The following is a 26340-nucleotide window of genomic DNA, read 5'->3' on the forward strand; positions in this document are numbered from 1 at the left end:
GACAAACATCCTGCACACTGCATGCAGTTCTAAATGATAGAAGGAAATAGAAAAGTTGTGCTAATTTAGTAAAAAATAGAGCCAACTTTGTTGGCGTTTGAGGACGATAAAACTGAACACCAGGTGTAAATTAGAATTTGTAAAGAGGCGTCATCTACACATTGCGACATACAGTTTATATTTGCACCCACTTATTTGCTCAATGACTCACTCATTATCAACTCAAGTTTGTGACACTTGAAACTATACTGTAAGGTTTGAGCAATAATCTCTTATTATAAAGTAAGATTGTTAACCCTGTGAAAACCTCTCCCCTTTTCAGTAGCACTTAGTTACCGCCAACACAGCTCTAGAAACACAAGACCAATTATACTTCTGTGTCATGTTAGTTTGGCACCTCACCAGGCGAAATACGAAGATATTTAGGCCTTAGAGCCATGTCGGCTATTTTTCAAAGCTGTTATTGGTAACTTGAAGGAAAATTGCAAGACATTGGTGAGAACTGTCTCCTTTTTCTTTCCTTCCTTACATATTTTTTGTTTAAGTCAATTCGCTTAACGTATTCTTATAAGTTAATCGAGCGTCTTCACCAAGCGGGCGTAAAAACTTCTTACCTTTTCGAAAGCACTTAGTTACCGGCCAACACAGCTCTAGAAACGCAAGACCAATTATACTTCTGCGTCATGTTAGTTTGGCACATCACCAGGCGAAATACGAAGATATTTAGGCCTTAGAGCCTTGCCGGATATTTTTCAAAGCAGTTTCAAGATTGATAACTTGAAGGAAAATTGCAAGACATTGATGAGAACTGTCTCCTTTTTCTTTCCTCCCTTACATATTTTTTGTTTAAGCCAATTTGCTTTACGTATACTTATAAGTTAATCGAGCGGCTTCTCGAAGTGGCCCTAAAAACTTCTAACCTTTTCAGTAGCACTTAGTTACCGCCAACACAGTTCTAGGGACTCAAGACGAATTACATTTTTGCGTCATGTTAGTTTGGTACCTCACCAGGTGAGTAGTTGAAAAAGGAGAGAATTGGGACAATCTCCAAACTCGCCGTCTACTGTCCCAGTTCTCCTAGCGAAATTACCCTAAAAAAATCCCGCAAACCAAAAAACACCCAGGGTCCCTAAAATCAGCCCTCAATATCAAAAAAAATCCCAAGGTCATGAAAAAAATTCCAAAAAAATTCAAAGGGACTTTTCATCTGCTTACGCGGAGGCCGGTTAATGAGAAAAAATCAAAGGGACTTTCCCTCGGCAAGCCGAAATATTTTCACAGAAATTCTGTAAAAATAAGGGACCGTTCATTTTTTATGAGCATGGGGGGGCTGGTGGGATTTAGGGGGGGGCCACGAGAAAAAAAATGGCACTAAAGGGGGGGGCTACCAAAAAAAAATGAGTGAAAGAGGGGGGGGTCACCAGAAATAATTGGCTAGTAGGGGAAATTGAAAGTGGCTCAACACAGAAACAGATGAAGAAATTGAATATCATTTCAATTTTATTTAATGCGATTTTCCTAACCACTTTTAATTTGTTTTACATACTGAGGTCGAAATCTGCATTTTATATTAACAACAACTGAGGAAATGAAGCATATCTGTTGGAAAAGCAATAATGAATATAAACTGAGGTAGACACCTATGTTTGTACAAGTTCAAATTAATATAAAAACGTATCAGTCTCACTATTGAATCATCCTTGGGGGAGTAGTTTTCTACAAAGTGGTTGTACTCTGAACTATATCCATAGATTGTTTAATGTTCTTTTTAATAGTACTCACTTTTATAAAGACTGTTGATTAGTAAATTATTTGAACCCAGGAGTATCAGTAGACTCAGTAGTATGCCTAGTGTGAACATCCAGATTAGTTTTAATAATAGAACTGTTGTTGGTGACTTCAGTTGACGGTAAATCTGAGCCGTAAGCCATCTTCAGAAAAGCTTGTAACTGTCATTTTTAATAGCAGTACTTTAATATCCAGGCGCATAGGAGGGGGGGTTCGAGGGGTTCGAACGAACCCCCTTTACAGATCAGTAATGGCGGAAGAGAAAGCACTTAATGAGGAGGTTGAACAATTACATGAGGTGTACCATGCGAGAGAGTAGAATGTCTGCCCTGGTTCTAATGCATATCAAATATGATATGCCTGTCAATTTTGACGAGATAGTCAATTTGTTCGAAGGCCTACACCCGAGAATGATGCAGTTTACCAGCTTGGTGTATGACTATCAGTATATCGAATAGCTATCAGAACTCGACAGGGCGCGGAATGTACATTGAACTTTCTTGTTTAAGTTGAAACAATTATGCCGTAGGAATGATGTATATAGCTCAAAAAGCTGCTGTAAAACAAATTTGTGATTTGCCTAAAATGGGTCTCAAAATGCAGGAAATGAGGTTTCTGGGAACCTATATTTTCAAAAATTTCCGGGGGAGCATGCCCCCCGACCCCCCTAGCAAGCAAGATTTGGGGCTCAACGAACACCCCTATCTAACCCTTACCTACGCGACTGATATCTGTGCGTCCGCTGTTTTTTTCTGTTTAATATGACTCGTAATCGTTGATTGGTATGCTTCGATCCGTATTTTGTTAGTCAGATCTGTACGTGTATTAATTGTTTCTACTCGAAGGGGAGTAATTTCACGTTAACCATTTGCTTGATTACTTTTTATAGTTTCTTTGAGAATCTAAATGGAAATTTAGGGTTTGTCGTTGCCGTAAACGTTTTTTTAAACAAGAGAAATCTTTACCTAAGTAGAGAACGGTTACTTGTTAATAGTACTGTAAAGAAATCACAGTAACAATTACGTTTATCTTTGATATAAACAGTACATAAGCGTTTTGTTAAAGTTAGGAGTATGATTTGTTTCTGATTGGGCGGGAGGGGGGGGGGGTCATCAGAAAAAAATAGTTCTGCTAGGGGGGGGCCATGTGGAAAAAAATTGCATGCTAGGGGGGGGTCATACAGTTTCATAGTGGCAATTAACCAAATCCCACCAGCCCCCCCCCATGCTCATAAAAAATGAACGGTCCCTAAATTCATTCTCTTTTGAAATCATACTCAACATCGCCAATCACTATTTTTCCATTTTTCGCAGCATTTGCAATTCCAACCGCGCAAAGATTCATTCCGTTCATCGCTTCCTTTCTTGTGGCGAATTCAAATCGACTTCCGGCGTTTGAAAAAACATAAGGCTTTTGGAGCTTCGCTCCGTCCCGAAGGGACTTCATTTTGTCTTTTTTTGAAGAAAGACCAAGCGCTTGTTCCAACTCATTCTTCGTGAAAATTACGTTGTTTTTTATTTGCTTCTTTTTCGCCATTTCAACAAGCGAAGAACGAGCAGGTTGCAAAATGATTTCATCGCTTTGTTTGATTAATTCAATAAAATCATTTTTTGTCTCTCTGGCGAGAAACAAATCGAAGATGCCTTTTCCTCTCAATTTCAGTTTCAAATCGAGAAAATCGTTTTCCATTTTAAATAAATTTTTTTTTAAATTTTTTTAAAGATTTTTGGAAACGTGTTTCACAACATTTTCAGAGGCAACATCTTAAAACTTCCGTTCTTGTGGCGAATTTAAATATTGCCTCAAGGCTTTCGAGGAAGTCAAAAGTAAAAACTTCCTGTGCTAACCGACCAAAATTTCAAATCGAGAAAATCGTTTTCCATTTTAAATGAATATTTTTTACATTTTTTTGACAGGTTTTTTGTTTTTTCAACCAATCAAGCAACAATGTGTGTCACACGAAGCGACTTTAGATTGACAGTTTGTTCAGCTTTGCAAAGGAACTCCGACAGCAATCCCGATTCCACTCAATGAAGTTGCAACACTGCTTGATGCCAACAAGGTTGTCAAAAATACTGAAACAGATGATATTTTCGAAGCGATTCATTTTGCTCTCTTGTATTTTTTGCTGACTCGTTTGTAATGAGAAATTTCGCCTTCGAGTTGTTTTTGACAATCACAAATCTTTTTCAATCTGAATTGCGCAACGTCGCTTCGAGAGAAGGATAAAGTTGTGGCGCACTTGGAATAATATTTTGTTCACTCATATTTTATTAAAAGATCTCAAATAATTTCTAATTCAAATCTCAACGGAAGCCCATTAAAATCGATGACCTCACCAGTTTCTTCCGTCACTGTGATTCGCAAAGAATCGATTATTTTTTTCCCACCTGCTATTTTCCGAAACGGGCTATGTTTTGATGAATATTCAACTCTTTCGAAAGGACTTCCTTTGATGTCAAAACACGCCAAAACATTTGAAGGTTTTTCATAGAAAAAATTTTCGTTTTTATCAACGAGATCGCAGTTGATGAAGAGGTTGTTGAATGAAGCCAAACGATTGATGATGGTATCTCCACTTTTCAGAGTGTGCCGTCGTTGGGCTTTTGGCGAAACGTCCTGACTGATATCAATCAGACCAAGAAGATGAGTCAGGTCACGATCAAAAATAACTTTTCTTCCAAGAGGATTTTCAATCACAATTGGACCTTTTTGGTCATCAAGTTTTACTTTGATGTTTTCTTTTTCAAGTATTTTCTTTATATCTTTACCGATTGTGTAAAGAGTGTAATTTCCAGGATAAATTCTATTGACAGCACTAACGTTTTTGTCATCAAATATGCTGATTTCTCCTCTTTCTTTCAAATTAAACCAAGAATTATAAAAAGAGCAACTGGTTAACCGGATGAACTCAAATTTTTCGATTGGTTCATCAAAGTAAACCGTGTGATCATTTAAATTTGTCAAAACAGTCAAAACAACCATTTTCTTTTCAAAAGATAAAAAATGGAAAACTTGTTAAAATGGATAGATTCCCACCCAAAAGAAGCAAAAAGACTTTCCGAACAAGCAGAAGAAAAAGCATGGCGAAACTTCAAAGCCAAATTTCCCAACGCTGACCTCAGCAAATTCGTTGCACAAGTGGATATGACCGACAAAACACACGCAACAGCTCAAATAAATTTGGTTATTGTTCCCGGCCAACACTGGCAAATTGTTTCACCCAATCCCAAAGATTGGTCTGTTGAAATGAAGAAAGCTCTTGGACTTGGAGGCTTTCCAATCGAGCTAATTCTCAATTCAAATCCTTCATATCCAGTTCCAGCTGTTCCATTTTCAGACAAAATCCCCGAATCTTTTGGGGAAATCCTCAACCAACCAATCAAAATTTTTGTCAAACCAAATGAAAGCTTCACAACAAAATTCAGAGAAATATTCACGAAAACAAAGATCTCTCACAAAACAGGAAAAGAATCAAGATAATGGCTGAATCAACCAAACATGGACCATTGGCCGCAACAACTCAACTTTGCCTTCTGGTGCGCAACAACAGCATCTGGAATCTCAAGAAATCTCGTCAATTCACTCCCACCTCAAATAAAATCCTTTCTTCTTTTTCACATTTATTTCACAACAAGAAGGATTCTCTTCGAAATGGGAGGAATTCAAAGTGAATCTGCTCTCCCAGGTGATCCCACATTCAGTCAAACTGAAAACAAATACGACATTCCTTCATACAAGAGAATCTGTGCAGAATTTCAAATCTCGCCAAACGCAGATTTCAGATTCACCTTTGGTCAAAATTTTGGCTTGGGATATGTGAACATCTTTTATCCAGGAGAAGAAGATTTTGCACAAAAGCATTGGACTTATCCTCCAGCAACACTTGAAAACCCATCAAGTCAAAGATTCTCCGATGAAGGCGGAACTGACGCGAAAGGAAACAGAATTGATTTCATCAGAAATGATCAAGGAGCTGACAAACAGTTTGAATTTTTCATGTCAAACGGACCTCTCAACGGACTTTCCCAAGCAGGAATGTCAAGACTCAATCAATCCATTGAAGCATTCGTTTATTGCACTCTTGGAGCACAAGTCAACGTCAGATCATCAATCCTTGGTGAATTTGGAGGCGCAAAGGAAGCTCAAAGGGAATTTCTCGTCCTCATGGAAGATGCAATCAGACAGCCTGACTTGTCAAAAAGTATCCAAAGATTTCAACTTGCGATTGATGAGGCAAAAGTCAGGCTTGATCTTGCAATCTCACCAGGAACATGGTTGATGCCTTCAAATCTTGTTATGAACACTCAAAGCACAGTTGGATACAACAACAATCTGAAAAAAGCAACTGGAAACATGAAACTCGGAGTCAACTCTGATGTCAATGTTGACTTGAAAAAAGTTGGAGTCAGGAAGATGGATGGAGGGTCTTCAAAAACCAACAGATCAATTTCGCATCCTTCAAATACAGTAGAGAAACAAAATGAAAACAAAAAAACAAAACCACCCTCTTTGGATTCACAACAAGTCACAAAAAAACTTAAGGAAGCGAGTGAAAACCAAGAAAAAGAAGAATCAAACCACGAAACTTTGAAATCTGGAGTCATCATTGCGGCATCACTCGGAGCATTTGCCATTTATCGGATTTTTCGCTGAGTCCAATCCAATGGATTTAACTCAATTTTTAAATTTCTTTTGAATCCTTTCAACCATGAAAACTGCAACAGCAAGAATCAACAGCCAAGCGTTTTTTCCAAGGAATCCAACAACTTGTCCTGCAGTTTCGAAGATGAAACTGACGATTGAACCAATCAATCCAGGAAGAAGTTGACCAAGCTTTTTTCCAAGATCTTTCAAAGCATTTCCAACTCCTTTGGCAACAGCTTTGAGTCCTTTTGAGAGTGCATTCAGAATCACACCGATTGTTGTGCCAACTGCAAGGAAAACAGCTGCAACTGTGAATCCATATTTCTTGAAAATATTTTTGATTTTCTCTCGAAGAGGCCTTTCTCTTTCTATTTCTTCAATTTGTGTTCCCAGCCTGACAAGCTCCTCTTCATTTTCTGCAACTCTTGCCTCAACTTCTGCCCTCAGTTGGGAAGAAGTGTTTTCATCTTCTAGGATTACTTTGTCAGTTTCTATTTGTTTCTTTAGCTCAGCCTCTCGTTTATTCAGTTCATCGATGGTTTTTGTCGTGTTGAGTCTTTCTTCAAGAGTGTTTCTTTCTTTTTGTTTTTTTGCAAGATCAGATTTGAGTTTGTCAACCTTTGCTTGTTCTTTTTCTTTCGCTTTCACTTGTTTCTGCAAATCCACATTTTCTTTTTTTGCATTTTCAAAATCTTTTTGCAAATTCTTTTTCATTTGCTTCAGTCTTTGCAATTCTGCTTGCGTTTTTTCGAGTTTGTTTCTATAATCTCTGATTTCTTGAGCATTTTTGTGGAGTTCTTCAGCATTCTTTTCTGCTTGTTTCAATTGTTTTTCTGCTTCTCTCAGTCTGACGGTTTTCTCTTATTTCAGAATTATCTTTAGCGATCAAAGATTCAGCATCAGTTCCCAAAGCAGATAATATTTCTTTTGGCAATTGTGGGTTTAATCTTTCTTTTCCTGTTGTTTGCTCTTTGGTCATTAATGGGTAGAATTTTTTCCCACTTTTTTTCATCCTGACTTCTATCTTATCTTTGAAAAACGAAGCTTCAAGTTTATCATCTTTTGCATTTGGGTATAATATACTGAGATCATCCCATGCATCTTTTGTGAGGGATTGCGAGTTTCCCCAAGTTTTTCGACCTTGAGTTTCACCTTCAATGAAAGATGTTTCTGCAGTTTTTGGTCTTGCTCCTTCTTTTCCATAATCTCTGTTCATTGTTGTCTTTGGAGTACATTCACTGGGATTGTTTATTTCTTGATCAGAATCTTCATCATCATCATCATCATCATCATCTTTATCTTCACTTTTATCTTCTTCATCAGGATCAAGATCTTCTAAAGGAATGTATTCTGCCATTTTAAAAATAATATATTAAAATGGAAGTCAGTGAAAAAATCAATCCAAATTTTGAGAAAAAAACCTCAAACGCTCTCAAGGCAGACAGAACTGTTCACAGAGTCACATTCAACCCAAACAAAGCTTCCCCCGGTGAAACACTCAGGATTCCAGTCCCAAAGCTTCATGAGGGAACAGTCTTGGTTCCAGATTCACTCGCGTTGATTTTTGATTTGAATGTGAGTGGTCATGCAAACAATTTTATGGTGAACAATGTTTCAAGAGCATTGGTTTCCAGATTGAAAATCAAGTTTGCTGGAGAAATTCTCGTTGACACAGACGGTTGGGATCTTTTCAAGCTATGGGAAGATCTTTTTTTGACAAAACACGAACGAGAAAACATGTTGAGTGAGGGAATTCAATCTGAGGCTCTCTCAAAAATCAGATCCAATGCTGGAGACAAACCAACTTCTTCAGTCGTGAAGGAAAACAAGCTCAATGATATTTTCAAAAACAAATACAGAATCAGACTTGATCACGAAATTTTGAAAGATCACGGAGTTTTTTATCCAAGAGCCTTGTCTGATGAACTAGTTTTTGAATTGACCCTTGCCCCTGCAAGCGGTGTTGTGAAGGGATCTGACGCAACAAAACTTGCATATGAATTGACAAAAATTCAGCTTGAATATGAGGTTATTCAAAGCAAAAAGCTTTCAGATGAAGTCAATTCAAATCTTCTCAACGGAGATCGTTTCATGTTTGAGCATGTCACTCATCACAAAACAATCACATTTACAAAGGGAACAGACTCAATTATCAACGAGTCAATCAATGTTCCGAGAAGATCAATGAAGGGAATCCTCCTCCTTTTCTTTGAACCTTACTCAGCTGGAGCAAGAGATTCAGAAAAAACATTCAATCCTGACATCACAGAGGTGAAAGTTGACGTGAATGGAGTTCCAAACAAGATTTTCAGTCAAGGAATGAAAACGAGAGACATGTTTGATGAAGTTTTCAGAAGATTTGGAAAGGAAAATTCTTCAATGAACGCAACTGAATTCTTTGCTGGAGACAAGTTTGCATTGTTCATCGATCTCAGGAGCATGAAAGACAATGATCTTCATGGAAGTGGAATGAGATTGGTTAACACAAAAGATGGTGTTTATTTGTCAATCAAAAGAAAAGCAAGTGGATCAGGAAATGTCAAATGTCACATCTTCATCTTGGCTGATGCACAATTCAGCATTTTGAACAAAGAGCTTGAGAGTGTGGCATACTGAATTTCTTTTGAATTTTTCAAAAGAAATTTTAAACGGGTGGTAATTCAGTTCCAGGAGGAACAATCATCAACTCTTCTCTGACGAATCCTCTTTTTGGACCATCTTTCAAATAATAAAGAACCGGTTCTTTTTCATTCACAATTGCCCTGTCAATTGAATAAGCTTTCAGAGACCAATTCGGATCAGTTGCTCTTCTTTGGCCTCCTTCAAGTTCACCAGGAGCAAAAAGAAACCTCACATTCACTGAAGAATCGAGCCTCTTTTCATTTTTCCCGACAGGTCTGGAATAATTTGGTTTCTTCGAATCAACCACATTCTCTTTGATTGCGTCAATTGGTTTCTTTCCTGTCAGTCGAGTTGTTTCATTGTTCAATGCTTTCACGACTTCTGGAAGCCTTTTCACCCATTCTGTGGATCTTTCACCCGATTTTAAATTCATTTCTTGAGAATATTGAAAACTGAAAAGTCTTTCACCCAAAGTTCGATTGAATCTCTCAACAATTCCTTGATCACGGTGAACATTTGGATTTCCTCTTCTGATTCTTGTTTCATGTTTCGTCATTTCTCTTGTGACTTCACCCATGAATTCTCTTCCTGGATCAACTTGAAGAATTTTTGGCCATTTCAAAGGTCCTTTGTAAATTTTCTGAAAAGCCTTTGAAACTTCAGAGGAATCTTTTGAAGTGAGAGGTTCAGCAGCTTTGAATCTGCTTGCAACATCAACAACTGTGAGAGCATATTTGAATATTTTTCTCCCTCTTGGGAGTTTGTCATGAGGAAGAAAGAGAAGATCAGCTTGATGAACTGCATTGGGAAGTTCAACATCAAATGTTGGTCTTTGGATGTTTTTTGGAACAGGCAGATAGATTTGCCAGATTGCTTGTTTCATCAACCAAAGTTTCGCTTCATCTTCTGGAACATTGGCTTCTTGAGAAAGTTTTTTCGCTGCTTGAAAGCCTTTCCAATATCCTTTTGGGGAATAATAAATTTTTGACAATGTCGCTGCGCTCCGCGCGCTCACTCCGTTCGCTTGCTTTTTGTTTGACATTTTTATAGGAAATGACTTGCTGCAAATCCAATAGCCAAAGCTGATGTTCCAACAAAGATCAACTCTCCCTGTTTTTGAGATTCGCTTGGTTGGTAAAAGTCTGAAAATTGAGGTTCTTTGAGATGATCAATTTTTTGTTGATGAACCTTGTTATAAAGTTTTAAAGCAAAGTCAGTGTTTGCGAAATTTTGTTTTCCTTCATTTTTTATTCTGTCATTTGTTTGAATCCAATCATTCAGTTTTGCTCGATTTTCTTCGTATTTTTCGAGTTCTTTTTGATATTTTTCAACTGCCAGGTTGTGTCTCTTTTTTTCCTCAAGTGAGGCAGATTCTGAATCTCCAGAGAGAAATTTTGCGAGATAAGATCCGCCAACAAAGGCGGTTGCATTGATTATTGCTCCTCCAATCATGATTGCGATGCTTGCCATTTTAACTTGGCAATATTTTTTGTTTTTCAAGATAATCTTTTGTTGCTAATGAGGCAGCAATGATGACAGTGAATTTCACATAATTCATGAGATTTGAGGAAGGATCAGAAGTCATTGGTTCTTTGATTACTTTCTTTGCAAGCCATCCAAATCCTGCAGCCAATCCAGTGATTGTTGCAGCATCAGTCATTGTTTTCACGAGTTTATTGTCTGACATTTTATTTCAGAAAACAAATTAATCCATTTGTTTTAATTTTGGAGATTTTTTTGTTGCAGCTTGCTGCGTCCCACTTCGTGGTACTTCAATATTTTGCCTCTCAACTTCTACCATGTGATCAATCAATTGTTTTTGTGCTTTTTCGCTTCCAACTTTCCTTTTATTTTTGAAAAGATGTTTCAATTCTTCCCTCTTGTAATACAATCCAGCAAGTGAAACAACAATGCTGGCAACAGAAAGCACTTGAGTGAGAGAGAATGAACTGCTTTGTTCGCTTTCGTTTTCAGTTGGAGGGTTTTTTTTTTGTTCTTGAGTGTCGCTTAGAGTGACTTCTTTTGCTTTTTTCTTTGCTTCACGTGCTTTTTTGTTGTGTTCAGCAAGTTTTTTTCCAGCCGCAATTCTTCCTGGATTTTTTGGAACTGTTTGTTTTACTGTTGTTGTGATTTGTTCAGAATCAGGTTTTTCTTTCTTTTCAGAACTTGTTTCAGGTTCTCTGATTTGTTCAGGTTCTTGAGTTTCCATTTTAAATGATTTTTTAATTTCTTGTCATTTCATTTAAAATGGAAAAATTAAACAAAGAAGAACTTGAAGTTCTTTTGGAATATTTCAAAAATGAATCAGAAGAAAACAGACAAAAACATCGACAATATCTTGAAAAAGACAATCTTCAAGAAAATCATGAGTCAACATTTCATTTCTTTCGAAACCAAACGGGTGAAACAAAAACAAGACTCATGCAAGTCTTCAATGAAAGACTCAAACACGAGATGAGGTTGAAAAAGGATATCTTGAAGGATGTTAAAGAACTTGTTAAAAATGAGAAAAAAAACTCCTTTCTTTCACAAGTTTCTTGGTTATTCCGTTTCTCTTTTTCTTTTGTTAAAATCAATGCAAATAATAATGAAATAACTCTTGAACCTGAAAAATTCAAATTGATACCATCAAGTTACAAAGGCAACAATTTCGAAAAAATTCAATACGATGGCAAAGATCTTCTCCAAAAACTCAAGGGTGATTTTGTCATCACAAAATATGGTCAAAGGCTGCAACTTTGTCTGAAACCTGTCGATTACGAGATTTTTGATCGGATCCATCGTTTGGCTGGCAAAGAAAATGTTACTTGTTTTGGTGGTATCGGCATTTCGATGAACAAAAATACTCCATTTTTTGATGAGTTCAACAAACGAATGGATCAAAGCAAATGTTTCAATGAAAACAGAGAAATCAAGATGCGTGGTTGTGTTCTGGCGTGTTTTTCATCATTTTCAAAGAACGGTGTGCTTCTCAACCTTTATGCAAAGCAAGTCAAAGTAAATGAATTTTTGATTAATGATTTGACGAATGAAGAGATCGAGTCATTTTTTGATCTTGAAGATTAATTTCATTTGGTTTCCAAATGAAATCAGTTTTTTGGAAAAACTCAAATAAAGAACAATTTTTTTTCCAAAAATTCTTTTATCGTTTCAATTCCATACAAATACTCTTTTCCAATATAATCACCCAATGAATCTTTGATTATTTCAATTTCTTCAATTTCAATCGATTCTTTTGCTGCAATATTTTTGTCGTATCCATCTTCATCTTCATCAAAATCTTGATAATCATCGTGAACTTCCTCAAATTTCAAAATTAATTCTTCAATTTTTTTTCCTTTCGATTTTTTTTCTTGAACTTTTTTTTGAATTGATTTTTCGTTTTCTATTATCCAATCAAGAATTTCAATTGACTCATTTAAAAATTCTCTGATTTCATCAGGATCTTGATAATTTTTTTCATAATTTGGTTCTAAAATTTCTTCAATTTCATCAAACAAATCATTATATTGTCCATTTGTTGCTGAATTAATAAAACTATAATATTTTTCGGAAATTTCATAAGTGTTATCAAGGCTTTTTTCAATTTCAAGACATAAATTTTCATAAACACTGAATTGATCGAAAATTTCTTGTTTTTTTGCATTTCTGATTTCCCAGTGACACATGAGCTTTTTGTGAAAAAAATTGTCGTTGAAATCATTTTTTGCAAGAACTCTGGCTGATAATGATTGAAGACTTTCCATTTTATTTAAAAATTAAAAAAAAATTTTTTTTGAGTTATTTCTCAGGTTCTTATCAAGTTCTTCTTCAATTTCTTTCACAGGATCTTTTCAAGTTCTTTTTCAAGTTCTTCTTCAATTTCTTTCACAGGTTCTTTCACAGGTTCTTCGCTTCTCTTCGCTCCTTCTTCAAGTTTCAAACTGTTTGCTGCCAAAAGACTTGCACTCGCAGCAGCCATGTATTTTCCGTATTTCAAATAAAGACTTCCAGCAATCAAATTGAGTTCTCTGTTCACAATGAAATCATTTTTCAATCCACTCAAAAACTTTTCTTGGTCAAGAGGAAGAAAAAAACAAAGTGCTTTTGCACTGGCTTGCAAAAATGTTTCAACAATTGCACCGCAAGTTTTTGAAGACAAAGAAGCTTCGTATCTTTTGAAATATTTTTCAACATCTTTCTTTGAAAGTCTTTTGATTTGATCTTGAGTGAGTTCAACTCCAATCATTTCCTTGCATTGGCCACTTGCTGCCAAAATGGCAAGATTTTCTCTGTGATCTGTTTCAATGGGTTGGGGTTCAGTTTCAAGAAGCGAAAAGACTTCTTTCATTGATTCTTGTTCTTGGATTTCCTTTTTAAATCAAATGGAAATTTTTTTCAGTTCAAAGAAATTTCAAAAGGATGTCTGAGGGAAAAATCAAGATGAGAAAATTTGACTTCTTTCAACTCTTTCATGTATTTTTCCTTTTCATCTTTTGTCAAATCTCCTGCGAATTCTTCGAAGACTGTTTTCATGTCTTTTGCTGATGGAGTGAAAAAAAGAATCAAAGAAGCAATGTTTTCTCTGAAAGGTTTTGCTATGCTTGACATTTGTTGAGTGAGAACCCAAACGCTGATTCCTGAATATCTTGCAGAAAAAGCAAGTTTCACAAGTTCATTTGTCCTTTTTTTCACGTCTTTTGATGAAGCGCAATCATCGAGAATGATCAATGTGTTTGTTCCTTCAAAGGCAAAAGAGATTATTTTAAGCCAGTCATTGATTTGATGGTGTTCTGGGATGATAATGAAAAAATCTTTGTCATTCTCAGCAAAATTATCCCAGGTTTTGTTGTTGACGAAGGTTGGACAAAGGAGGAAAATGAAATCAAATTTTTTATTGAATGTTTCTTTGAGAAGATTCACAATAAAAGTTGTTTTTCCTGAATTTGTTGGACCAACAATCAAAGCATTGAATGGAATGTTTTCTGGATTCATTTTGTTATTTTATAATGCCCATGTGCAAACGTGTGAATTCCATCCTCTCTGATGATTCTCTTGTCATCATTTGCAGAAAGAGCAATCTTGTTGACTGTTTCTGTGAAAATTTCGTGTTTATGTGATCTGATGATATTCATTGATCTCATTTGTTTTTTTCCTGAAATGAGTCAATCTTTGTAATCTTGATGTGTGATTGTTTTTTTGATGACTGATTTTTTGATTCCTTTGCGCTTTTTTTCTTCCTTTCCTTCATGCATTTTCACAGAATAAAGTTTTGCTCTGAGTCCAACAAACTCTTCGATGATTTTTCCCCCAGCTTCGTCTTTCATCATTCCAATGACTTTTTTGTTTAATCCAGTTAGAATGTTTGATGGATGGTTTTTTTCAAAATTTGATGTGTCAAACTTTTCATGAACATCATTTGAAATGTCTTTGAAAAAGTCTTCTGTTTCGATCTCATAGCAAAGAGAATCAGTGTCAGTGAAAAGAAGTTTTGCTTTTTCTTGGTATTTCTGTTGAAGAAGAAGTTTCACTCTTTTCATGTGAATTGCAATAAGATTTTCATCAAATATTGTGCAACTTTCAAAGTTTGGTTTTGCTGCGAATCGCAATGCACTATTTCTGTTGTTGACCAATTTGATGTCAACTCTTTTCCTGATGTTTTCCATGGTTTTTCCGAAAACAGAATTGTTCATGAGTTTAAAAAAATCTTTTTCGAAATCATTCTTTCCGTTTGCTCTGAGCTTTGTGTTGAGTTCAATATAAGATTTCAACCAAGGTTCTTCTTTGAATTTGATGATTCTGTGAATCTTTTTCAGTTTGAGACCCATTTGGAGATATTGCTTGAGATTTCTGTGATGAATCACATATTTTTCTTTGTTATTCAAAGTTGACAACAATTTTTCCGCTCCATTCACAACAATTCTATCAGGAGCCAGTGGAAAATCGTTGTGAATGTCATGAAGTTTTTGTGAATATTCCAAATCAACTTCAAGAATGCAAGGAAAATTTTGCCAGTTTTCAAATTCTTTTTCATCAACCCATGAAAATTCACCGACAGGAAGAGGTTCGCGCATTGCCCAGCCATAACGATTGTTTGCGTAAAGATAAGGGATAAATGTTGAAGGTTTTTCTGGGTTGAAATCTTTTCCCATATATTTGTTGTTTGCTTTTCCAAATCTGTTTGAAATCATTGAAACACCTCCTCTTGTGCCTTTTTCAATCATTTGAAGCATGTCAATGTCAGTCAAAAGTTCGAGTTTGACTTTGGTTTTCTTCAAAGATGCATCCCATGCAAGACCTGGTGAGGTGAAATACCATGCTGGATCAAGCTCATAGTTTTCAAGACAAACGTTTCTGAATTCCTCAAAAACATCACAAAGCAACAAAACATCTGTTTTGAGATAAAGATCGTGAAAATCTCCCATGTTTTTGCAGTTGAAAGTTTTCCAAACGTTTTGTGCATGTTGATAATCTTCATCTGTGATATTCTCATCGTTGAGTTTTGAATAAAATTTTTCTTTTGGGGGAAGTTTTGTTTCTTGAAATTTTTTGATGTTGTCCATGAAGTCATAAGGATAAACTCCCTTTTTTGAAAGAAGGTTGAGTTTTTTTCCGAGTTCTTCTTTTTCTTTTGGAGTCAGTTTTTCTTCTTTGAGGGTTTTTTGTCTTTCCTTGATTTTTTCTTTCAGGAGACTTTTTTTTGTTCAATCTTTTTGTCTCTTTCCAGATTCTTGACCAATGCATCAAGAGAAGATGCCATGAATTTGAAGCAAATTTGTTTGAGTTGTTTGCAGTTCATTTTTGGGTAATCCAGTATTGGCAGATCTTTGTCGAATTCGGTGATAAGATGAATCAACTCTTGTTTTTCTATGCTTTTACCATAATATTTTATTTTTCGTTCTTTGAACATTTGAAAAAGCTCATCGTATGACAGATTTGAGTAATCCATTGTCTCATCTTTGGGTGACAATTCTTCCAATTTATTCATGGAGATTTTTTTAACCCTTTTCTCATGATTTCATCAATGTTATCTTCATTTTTGTGTTCGTGATAAAGATTGACAATATCTTTCCATTTTGGAGGTGGATTTCTTTCCCTTTCTAATTTTCTCTCTTTTTTCCAGATTTCTTGATTTTCTCTTTTTATTGCAATGCGAGTTTCAACTTCAGGGAGGGTGGTTATTGTGGGATTTTGGTCATTGAGGGTGAGAATTTGTGACATTTCATGTTTTTTAAGGATTGATGTGTATTTTATTTTTCGAGATTTGCAAATTTTGGTTAATTCATCATATTTGAGTTTTGAGTAATCCATTTTAAATAATTAATAAAAAAAAATTTGGGGGGGGATTTTTTTTGATATTGAGGGCTGATTTTAGGGACCCTGGGTGTTTTTTGGTTTGCGGGATTTTTTTAGGGTAATTTCGCTAGGAGAACTGGGACAGTAGACGGCGAGTTTGGAGATTGTCCCAATTCTCTCCTTTTTCAACTACTAGGTGAAATAAGAAGATATTTAGGCCTTGGAGCGCTGTCGGATAGTCTTTTTCAAAGCTGCTTCAAGATTGGTGACTTGAAGGAAAATTGCAAGACATTGGTGAGAACTTCTCCTTTTCCTGTCCTACCTTACATATATTTTTTCCAATTCGCTTTTTGAATACTCATAAGCCAGTTTAAATTTTCTCAAACTGAAAAGATTTTCGTTTCACCGTTTTCGTTTTTTAAATGCATGTCGAAACACATTTTTAATAAGCTAGTTTTCTGTTGCGCCGAACTCTGATTCTTAAATCCTGTTTCAACGAAAATGCAGAAAAAGTAGTTTCTGATCAAATTGTTTGCAAAAGTGGTTTGGGATCAATGTTGACGCCTTTGACCTTTTTAAAACATGTAACACATTAACATTTCCTCTTTAATCTATCGCTTTCCGGCGAGCAACCCTACTTACTTGGCATACTGGTGGCGTCTATCACATGGCCAAATCGCCATTCACATCTTAACGTAAACCCGAAAGGATTGAGAATGATGTATTATTCAGTGAGTGAAGCAGGCGTACTCGGAAAAAAGGCAAAATCCGAGTGCTCCTATTAGCAGTCGAACCTAAGACCTTTCGATTACTAGTTTGGATGCTCTACCGATGAGCCACAGAGATTGGTGGGAGCTGAGACCATTAAACTACGGGACAAACATCCTGCATACTGCATACTGTTCTAAATGATAGAAGAAAATAGAGAAGTTGTGCTAATTTAGTAAATGTAGAGCCAACGTTGTTGGCATTTGAGGCCGATAAAACTGAACACAAGGCTTAAATTAGAATTTGTATAGAGATGTCATATGCATATGGCGGCATAAAGTTTATATTTACATTTATTTACATCATCGAATTTCCTTAGTGACTCACTCATTAGTATCTCAAGTTTGTGACACTTGAAACTACTGTAACGTTTGAGCAATAACCTCTTGTTACAAACCAAGATTGTTAACCCTGTGCCAAACCCAAGTATAAATAACAAGGTTGCTGTTTAGTAAGGCTCCCATTCACCAGCCTTACCTGCGTTGCTTAATCCTGTCACGGGGGCGGCTATTTGCGTTTTCAATAATTACATTAAACAACTGTTTACTTTTTCGAGGTCATTTAAGAATTAAATACTTAGTTTGCGGGTTTATGGTATGTGATAGGTTCAGTATTATTTCTAAAGTAGCTACTGAGGTGAGGATCTAAAGAATTGGACGTTACTGGATGCCATGTTCAAGAAGCTAACAACTCGATGGTATGATTCAGCTGAAGGATTAAAGTCACTCAATTAATCGTTGTTTCAACAGCTGTTTTCTTTTGCATGATAAAAAGCATTAATCGAGCGGCATCTCGAAGTGGGTGTAATAACTTCTAACCTTTTCAAAAGCACTTAGTTACCGGCCAACACAGTTCAAGGGACGAAAGATCAATTATAATTCTGCGTCATGTTAGTTTGGCACCTCACCAGGCGAAATACGAAGATATTTAGGCCTTAGAGCCTTGTCGGCTATTTTTCAAAGCTGCTTCAAGATTGGTAACTTGAGACACTTCAAGACATTGGTGAGAACTTTCTCTCTCTTTTTTCCTTCCTTAAATAATTTTTTGTTTAAGTCAATTCGCTTTACGTATACTTGCAAGTTAATCGAGCGTCATCTCCAAGTGGGCATAAAAACTTCTAACCTTTTCAGTAGCACTTAGTTCCCGCCAACACAGCTCTAGAAACGCAAGATCAATTACACTTCTGCGCCATGTTAGTTTGGTACCTCACCACACGAAATACGAAAATGTTTAAGCGAACATGTACCTTGGAGTTCTGTCCGGATAGTCTTTTTCAAGGCTGTTTCAAGATTGGTAACTTGAGGGAAAATTACAAGATATTGGTGAGAACTGTCTCCTTTTTCTTTCCTTCCTTACATATTTTTTGTTTAAGTCAATTCGCTTTACGTATACTTATAAGTTAATCGAGCGTCTTCTCGAAGTGGGCCTAAAACTTCTAACCTTTTCAGTAGCACTTAGTTACCGCCAACACAGCTCTATAAACGCAAGAACAATTACATTTCTGCGTCGTGTTAGTTTGGCAACTCACCAGGCGGAATACGAAGATGTTTATGCGAATGTAAGTAACCAACATGTACCTAAGAGTTCTGTCGGCTAATTGTTTCAAGATTGGTAACTTGTAGGAAAATTGCAAAACATTGGTGAGAACTGTCTCCTTTTCCTTTCCTACCTTACATATTTTTTCATATTTTACATATGTTTTCAATTCGCTTTTTGAATACTTATAAGCCAGTTTAAATTGTCTCAAACTGGAAAGATTTGCGTTTCACCTTTTTTGTTTGTAAAATGCAAGCCGAAACACATTTTTAACAAGCTAGCTTTCTGCTACGTCGAATTCTTAAATCCTGTTTAAACAAAAATGCAGAAAAAGTGGAAATTTTTTAACGCTGTGTTTGCAAAAGTGGTTTGTGATCAATGTTCAAACCGTTCAGTGCCCTTTAACTTGTAACTCTTAACTTTTAACTTGTTCCTCTTTAATCTTTCGCTTTTAGGCGAGGAATAGCCCTATACTTACTCGGTATACTGGCGTCTATCAGATGGCCAAATCGCCATTCACATCTTAACATTTTTGTTTGTTGAACCCTTTCCAGTTTTGAGCAAACTTTATGTCCTGAAGGTTGATGAAATAAAGAGAGACCAAAGTCTAAAAACGTAATATTTCAGTTCAAATCCACCTGTGAAACACATTCACTCTTAATTGCTGTTCCTAATCATAGTCATTTATCCTACTTAATGGAAGTGGGTTGTAAATGGCTTCCAGCTTCAAATGCCGCAGGGGGGAAAACAGAAAATAGAATTTAGGTATAGTTCAATAATTTTTACGTAAGATGCCCCAGGGAATGGTCTTAGAATATCGGCTTTATGCACAGCAATTAGCCACTTTAAACAACGGCATTCCAGAGGGAGTTAAAAAGGATGCTAGATGAATAAAGATTCAGTTCTCATGACATAAAGCTCTTCAGAAAAAAAATCGAAGTCAAAGAAGAAAAAAATAGAAAGAGCTGAAAACCAGATAAAGTCAGATGCTAACATTCACATACCACGCGTACTAGCGCGAAGCGGATACTGAAAATAAATCTATTTGAAATAATCATTTCTTCATTTCTTTATAGAAACAAAACCTAAGCCTGGTCCTGTAACAGCAACTGGTTTGCCTTCTTCAATCAGTACACGCTCGCGGAAATGATCCCAACCCGGGTTGCAATTTTCTTTGGTCTGTGTCAACTGAGTGTCGCACACGGCCAGCAAATTCAAGGCATTGTGCACGATGAACCTTGCGGAAGCGTTCAGCCAGTCTACGGTATGGCACTAAGGCGACATGTCTTCCAGACTCTGAGAGTTCCATCCTCTCTTCATTGTCTTAAAGCGTGCAATAATGATATCAGGTGCCAGAGTATTAATCACTTAATGGGCAAAGAAATCTGCGAGCTGAACAACCGCACAAAGGAGGCGAGACCGGAGGATTTCATCCCTGATAATACTAAGCTGTACATGAAACGGTTCAAGAAAAGAGGTAGGACGCATCATTATTAGTGAGGCACACCGCCACGCTTTTCTTAACAAGTCAGATCTCTTGTTTACAGTTCTTCTTTGTTTGTCACATCACCAGCTCCCCACTAAATGGGGAATAAGTTAAACATACCTCGGCAAACGCTTATTCTTTTTATTAAAGAATTTGTCCCTGGGATAGCAGACATGTTCAAAAAGGTCTCTTTCCTTAGAACAATCCTTCATGATTTTTATTATTCTGGTAACATATAGCGGACTTTGCTATTGTCGCAAACTTTGATATTTTACAAATAGACAAGGCATGTGGAGAACAGTCAGAAGAATATGCATGTCGATAGTAAGGCTCAAAGGGTTGATCTTTTGAAGAATTAAATTTTGGCCCAGCGAAAAAGGCAATGAAATATAGAAGGTCTGCATGGAGTGAAAGACTTAACCCAAAACAACAAGATCGTAGTATCTCTCTCCTCTGCAGAGGTTCCTTCATAAAAAAGGAGCAAAAAGTCGGAAATGAGAAGAAAAACAAATTCCCTTGCTCCTCTATCCTTATTTGTCTCAGCTTGAGCGCGAAAGAGGCCTCTGCGGAGGTGATAGCCGTAGTATTATTAGAGCCACCGGTCACAGCGACTGCAGGCAGAGTAAAAGCGAGTTTCTCTATATGTTACGCTTAGGTAAATGGTGGCTTTTTAGCAAATCAGAACTTGAAGACTATTTTAAAAATTCAAAGTTATTATTTAATAGCAAATCATTTTTAATTTGCAGTATTTCTTGGTTCGATTCCTGAATTGCCTGCAGAGTCTTGTAAAGAAATTAAGGCGAGTGCTGGCGGCCAAGCGATTAGCGGCAAATATTGGCTTGATTCCATTGTACCTGGGAAGGCCATTCTAATTCATTGCAACATGGAGACAGAAGGTAAATAATGTCACGACAATCAACTCGTCGACAGCAAACTTATTGGTGGCTCAAGAAATGTCCACGAAAGGGTGTCAACGTTGATTCGATGTTGAGAATGAAAAAGAATTGCGAAGGCGAAAGACTGTACAAAGTGTTTTTGGTGGACACTGTGTTTAATTTCTTGCAAGCTTAGTTAAAATCACTCCTTAACAATCGTGGCAGTTTCTTTGACAGAGAAAAATGTCTCACTGCTTGGTAATAAGGCGAACTCTAAGCTTTCAAAACGTTACTTGTGAGATCTTTGAACGAGGGATGGCAGGCTTTCGTCACATAATGTGTTGAGGTTCTGCTCTTTGATTGGTCATGAGTAAAGAATCAATTATAAAGTACGTACGTCCTTGGATATTCTGCAATAATTTATTGCCATTTGTTCGTTGACTTTATAAATCTTTCTTTTCAGATGTCGATGAGTGTTCAACAGCAGAGACTTGCAGTGTCAATGCTGTGTGTAACAATACACATGGATCATACATCTGCACTTGTAACGCAGGATATTTTGGAGAAGGACGGAGTTGTACAGGTAATTCTTAAGAGCTTGCTAACATCTTACTTTACTTCAGTCGTATACACATTTAACTCTGAATCTCCCGAACACGTGTTCAGTATGTACAAAACTTTTGACTCTGAGCCCAACACAGGTTACATTTTGACTCTGTAAACATTTGTGCCTGAGGCCAGTGATCAGATGTTCGCGTCACAAGGTACGCTGGCATTATCTGTGCTTCTGTCCTGTTTAATTCTTAAAGTACTAAACGTAGATAGCTTGAGCTAATTCAGGTATACGCAGGAACAGGTCTTTTAGGTCTTTTACACATGGATCGTACAATTGTAGTTGTAACGTAGGATATTATGGAGACGGACGAAATTGCACAGGTACTTTTGAAGAACTTGTTAACTTGAAAACTAAATTTCCATTTACTCGTATTTGCAATAGACTAAAATAATGTTCTTTTTATCAGATGTGGACGAGTGTTCTGCAGGACACGAATGTGATGTCAATGCTTGGTGCCAAAATACCGAAGGGTCGTACTCTTGTACATGTAAGGAAGGGTATACTGGAGACGGAAGAAACTGTACAGGTAATTACATGCATTTAACTGCTAGTATGCAGGACGTTGTCACATGAACCTAATTTAATGGCCTAGTTCCCACTAGTCTCCTGTAGTTCAGGGGTAAAGAAACCGAACTAGTCATCGGAACGTCATTAAGGCTCGATTCTTGTATGGAGAACTCGGATTTTTTTTTTCCTAGTATGCCTCTGTCACTAACTGAGAATTTAATGTATTATTTTTTCACCAGGCTAAAAACATAACGTCCCATTTCTTTCACACATTACACTCATCGACATTCAACTCCTAGCAGTTTACTGGACGTTTGTCACACGACCCTAGTTACGTTTTGTCAAATGAATAATGTCAAAGCGCAGACAATCTTTTGCTTAGCGTCACGCATTATTCTGGACTCCTGTTCTATCTTTTTTGCGATGAAAATGTTTCCTGGTGTACAAAACAGTAAGGAAGTACGGAAAGTATTAACAACAAAACCAGCCGCGGAGAAAGTCACTCTCAGAAAAGCGAAACCTGGTTTGTGAGCCCGATTTGAAATCCGAGAGATTACTTCAAACTTTTTGAGCAAAAATAACTAAGTGTTCTACAAATTAATAAAAATAATAATAATATATCTACATCCTCTACACTTCTTTTGAGAGTCACTGATGTAAAATTGAGACACCAGGATAACTAATAACTAATCTGAACTTGTTGTTTGTTATTTGTTATTTGTATTCAGGTTGTCCTTCTGGCTGGGTTTTTCATGGACAGTCATGTTATTACATCGACGATACTCGAACGAAGAAACAGTCCGATGCCCGAGGACAATGCCAAAGTATGGGAGGAGACCTTGCCATTGTCAGATCAGAGGATGACAACACGTTCATTTTCAACCTGGTAAAGAGTCAGAGCACGGTCACTTATTTGGGTGCGTGGCTTGGATTTCAGCGAAGTGATCGACAATCGAATTTCTACTGGATTGATGGAACTCCATTAGAAGGCCGCTATCAGAACTGGGACGACAAAGAACCTACTGACTTTTTCTTGACGTATGATGAGAATTGTGGCGCTATGTTTGGGACCCCAGGAATACTTAATAGGGAACCGGGAAAGTGGAATGACGTCAACTGCAAAACAAATGGCTTTTTGCTCATAGACGCCCCTGTTATTCTTTGCCAGAAGCCGCTTTGAGGAGATGAGCTCTTTAAGTGTCCTAAAGCTTCAAGTACTCTTTAAGCGTCCTAAAGCTTTAAGCCTGTCTTGCACATACCGATGTGCAGCGTTACCAATGCAAACGTTGATGATAAACTTTATTTCAACACGGTACAGATTAATTTAGGCTGTGTTCAATTGATCCTATTCCGGAATAAGAATACATGCAGTGATGACAAGAAATCCCTCATGAGAGGTTTTGGGAGTTAAAGGAGTACAAAATGACTGTGAAATTATCATGTGTCAGCAATAGTTTGCAGAAATGTCTTCCCAAATGAAGTTAAATAGAGAAATCTAACAGTTATTCCGCTTATTCTTATTCCGGAATACTGTCAATCAAACAAACCTTAAAATACTTTTCATTAGAGCCGTGTGTTCGCTAAACATTTCCAACTAAATTAATTAAGTACAAATATATGTTGAAACTGTAGAAACTATTTTACAATTCGCTATCATTAAATGCTGTTAAAATATATACAAATGGCAAACTGCTTTTAAACTATGCGCTACGACTTGTATTTACAACTTTAAATCTGATGTTTGTCATTTTAGACAGCTGTATCTAAGCAGCAATATGATAACCAGACCTCGATAATTGGCTACACTCTGTTACCTGTGTATTTAGTCACGTGACGTGTTATCCGATTTTATATTTGTTAATTATTAAGTATTTACATACAAGGTAGTATTATATTTGTTAATTATTAAGTATTTACATACACGGTAGTAATAGTCATGGATTAGTAAAGTGCGTTCGATCCCTAGTGAAATAATATTTTTATTGTACTGATTTCCCAGAAATATTCAGGGAAAGTGGACTTGTGGGGTGCTTTCAGGCAGTGTCATAAACCAGTTGCAAAGTTGAACACAACAATAAGGTTTAATACGCATGAAATCGAGGCGAGTAGTCAGCCAGTTCAAGATGGCGCCCAAACCCTGAAATCGCACAGCATCCAGAAAGAAGCGACACAAATAGTGTACCTAAAGTCGAACGCAATCAATTTATAAGTATTGACGAAGGTATTGAACAAATATAAGCAAACAGGGTTTAATTCCAACTTAATGGTAGTTTTAAAGTGCATTAGTGGTGTATCTACTTTTTACTACTTTATCCGCGTTTAATTTTACCATTTTGTTCAAGATGCAGCACATCAGTCGTTTTACAGACCTTTAGAATTAACATAGGTATCTAGGTATGTATCTAAGATGTACGCGTGCAGTCCTTTCGTTACATTGTTAGTTTGTACACGACCACACAATATGTAGCTTTAATATTAACGTGTATAAATAAAGGTATGCATCTATGTATGTATCTAGGTGTGTACGTATGCATGCAGGCTCCATCATATCGGACTCTTGTAATGAGATGACAAGCGGGCGCCGCGCCATCGTATGTCAGTTTTTGTCAACGATTGCTCTTACTACACGTTTTAACGCCTTTATGATTCTGTTCCGCTTATGTTTATGCTTGGGCCAAACATGTAAATCAGTCTAAAGAGTGCCCACAAAGTGGAATATTTAATGAAATAAATGAAGGTTTATACGTTTCTACGTGCGTTTCTCAATTGCAGCACTCGGAAAATCTCATTCGCTTATATAACTATGGCTGTTATACATAGTTGCTGTCTCATTCACTTTGAAGCCTTTTACAGAATCACACAAGGCCGACCACTTTGTAAGTTTTGCAGAATTTTGCAGTATTATTACTATTATTTTCGTGTGGAGGATAATTTATTTGTACGAGCTTCTCGGGCAAAGTTTGTTCAGTATCTGTAGCAAGTATGGTCCATCTCAGATGTTTGTTTTAGTCATCTCCACTTCTCGATCTTAGTATAAATAGACTTTCTTGGTAAACCGCTAGACCTTCCCACCTTCGTGTTGCCTAACTTTCATCCTGATACTATACACTATGGACTTTGGACCAACTTTCATCCTAATACTATAGACTGTGGATTTTGGCCTAATTTGCATCCCAATACTATACACTATCGATTTTTGCCTAATTTGCATCCTAATACTATTCACTATGCATTTTAACCTAGTTTTTATCTTAATACCATATAAAATAGATTTTTGCCCAAATTTCATCCTAATACTATATACTATTGATTTTAGCCTAATCTTCACCCTAATACTACAGACTATGGATTTTGGCCAAAATTTAATTCTAATACTATTCACTACGCTATTTGACCTTATTTTCATCCTAATACTAAACACTATGGATTTTAGTCAAATTTTCATCGTAATGATACACATTATGGATTTTGGCCTAATTTTCATCTTAACACTATACACTATGCACAGTAGAGCTTGGCGTAATTTTTACAATAATAGAGAGATTTAGCATCGCGTATACGTGAAACGCACGTGAAAACAGGCTATTTCGCGTTTGCCGTCTACGTGAGAACTACGTAAGTATTTCTTCCTTTTTTTCGTATACGAATAAGTAGTTAATTGTTGAAAACAAGTACCCCAATATTTTTTCTGGTTAGTCATACTAGGGCAAATTAAATTTCAACTTTAAAACTCCTTCATAACTCACTCCTTACCTACTTTTCTTCATGAACTCACCACAGTGGCGCGCAAAACACCTCCATCGAAACTCGCAAAATTAAAGCTTAAGTCAAAAGGTTCACTCATTTTACGTGAAACATGAAACGGCAAGGTGACGTTTGCCGATTCACGTAAACGTGATGCTAAATCTGTCTAAGGCCCGGTTCATACGTGGAACTTTACATGAGCCGAACCTAATACCTATTAAGGTCGACCCAAATAATTAAGTTCGGCAGTTGATTCAGACGTCGAACCTAACTGAAGTCGAACTTAATTAAAGCTAAAGTGAGAAAATAGCTTCTCGTGGTCAGCGGCTGTTGTTTTTACTCAACAAGATTCAAAATGGCGGGAAAGATGAATTCTGACATGGAAGAGCTTTTTTGCTAAAATAATAAAGACATGCCAAACACGGCACCTATTGGTCGAGATAGGAAGAATATGACCTTCAAAGCTAATTTGCTCT

General features: G+C 36.6%; 1 protein-coding gene across 1 annotated transcript; it reads left to right on the top strand.

The window, feature by feature from the left end:
* Nucleotides 1-464: 464 nt before the first annotated feature.
* LOC146466704 (uncharacterized) lies at nt 465-25648 on the top strand. The gene is made up of 7 exons (XM_085126866.1): nt 465-495; nt 16529-16626; nt 19713-20113; nt 20869-21018; nt 21461-21580; nt 22020-22139; nt 22849-25648. Exons 3-7 carry the CDS (start codon nt 19783-19785, stop codon nt 23298-23300), a joined length of 1173 nt encoding a protein of 390 aa, XP_084982992.1. The 5' UTR covers nt 465-495; nt 16529-16626; nt 19713-19782; the 3' UTR covers nt 23301-25648.
* The last annotated feature ends 692 nt before the right edge of the window (nt 25649-26340 follow it).

This window comes from Pavona decussata, unplaced genomic scaffold (assembly GCF_977016875.1).
Source record: "Pavona decussata unplaced genomic scaffold, jaPavDecu1.1 SCAFFOLD_141, whole genome shotgun sequence".
Classification (NCBI taxonomy): Eukaryota; Metazoa; Cnidaria; class Anthozoa; order Scleractinia; family Agariciidae; genus Pavona; species Pavona decussata.

Excerpts from the sequence above, each read along its gene's own strand:
- LOC146466704 (XM_085126866.1), top strand. The coding sequence starts at position 19,783 with ATGATCCCAACCCGGGTTGCAATTTTCTTTGGTCTGTGTCAACTGAGT. Across the intron at positions 21,019-21,460 it reads TTGCAACATGGAGACAGAAG|ATGTCGATGAGTGTTCAACA; the intron begins GTAAATAATGTC and ends CTTTCTTTTCAG. Across the intron at positions 22,140-22,848 it reads AGACGGAAGAAACTGTACAG|GTTGTCCTTCTGGCTGGGTT; the intron begins GTAATTACATGC and ends ATTTGTATTCAG.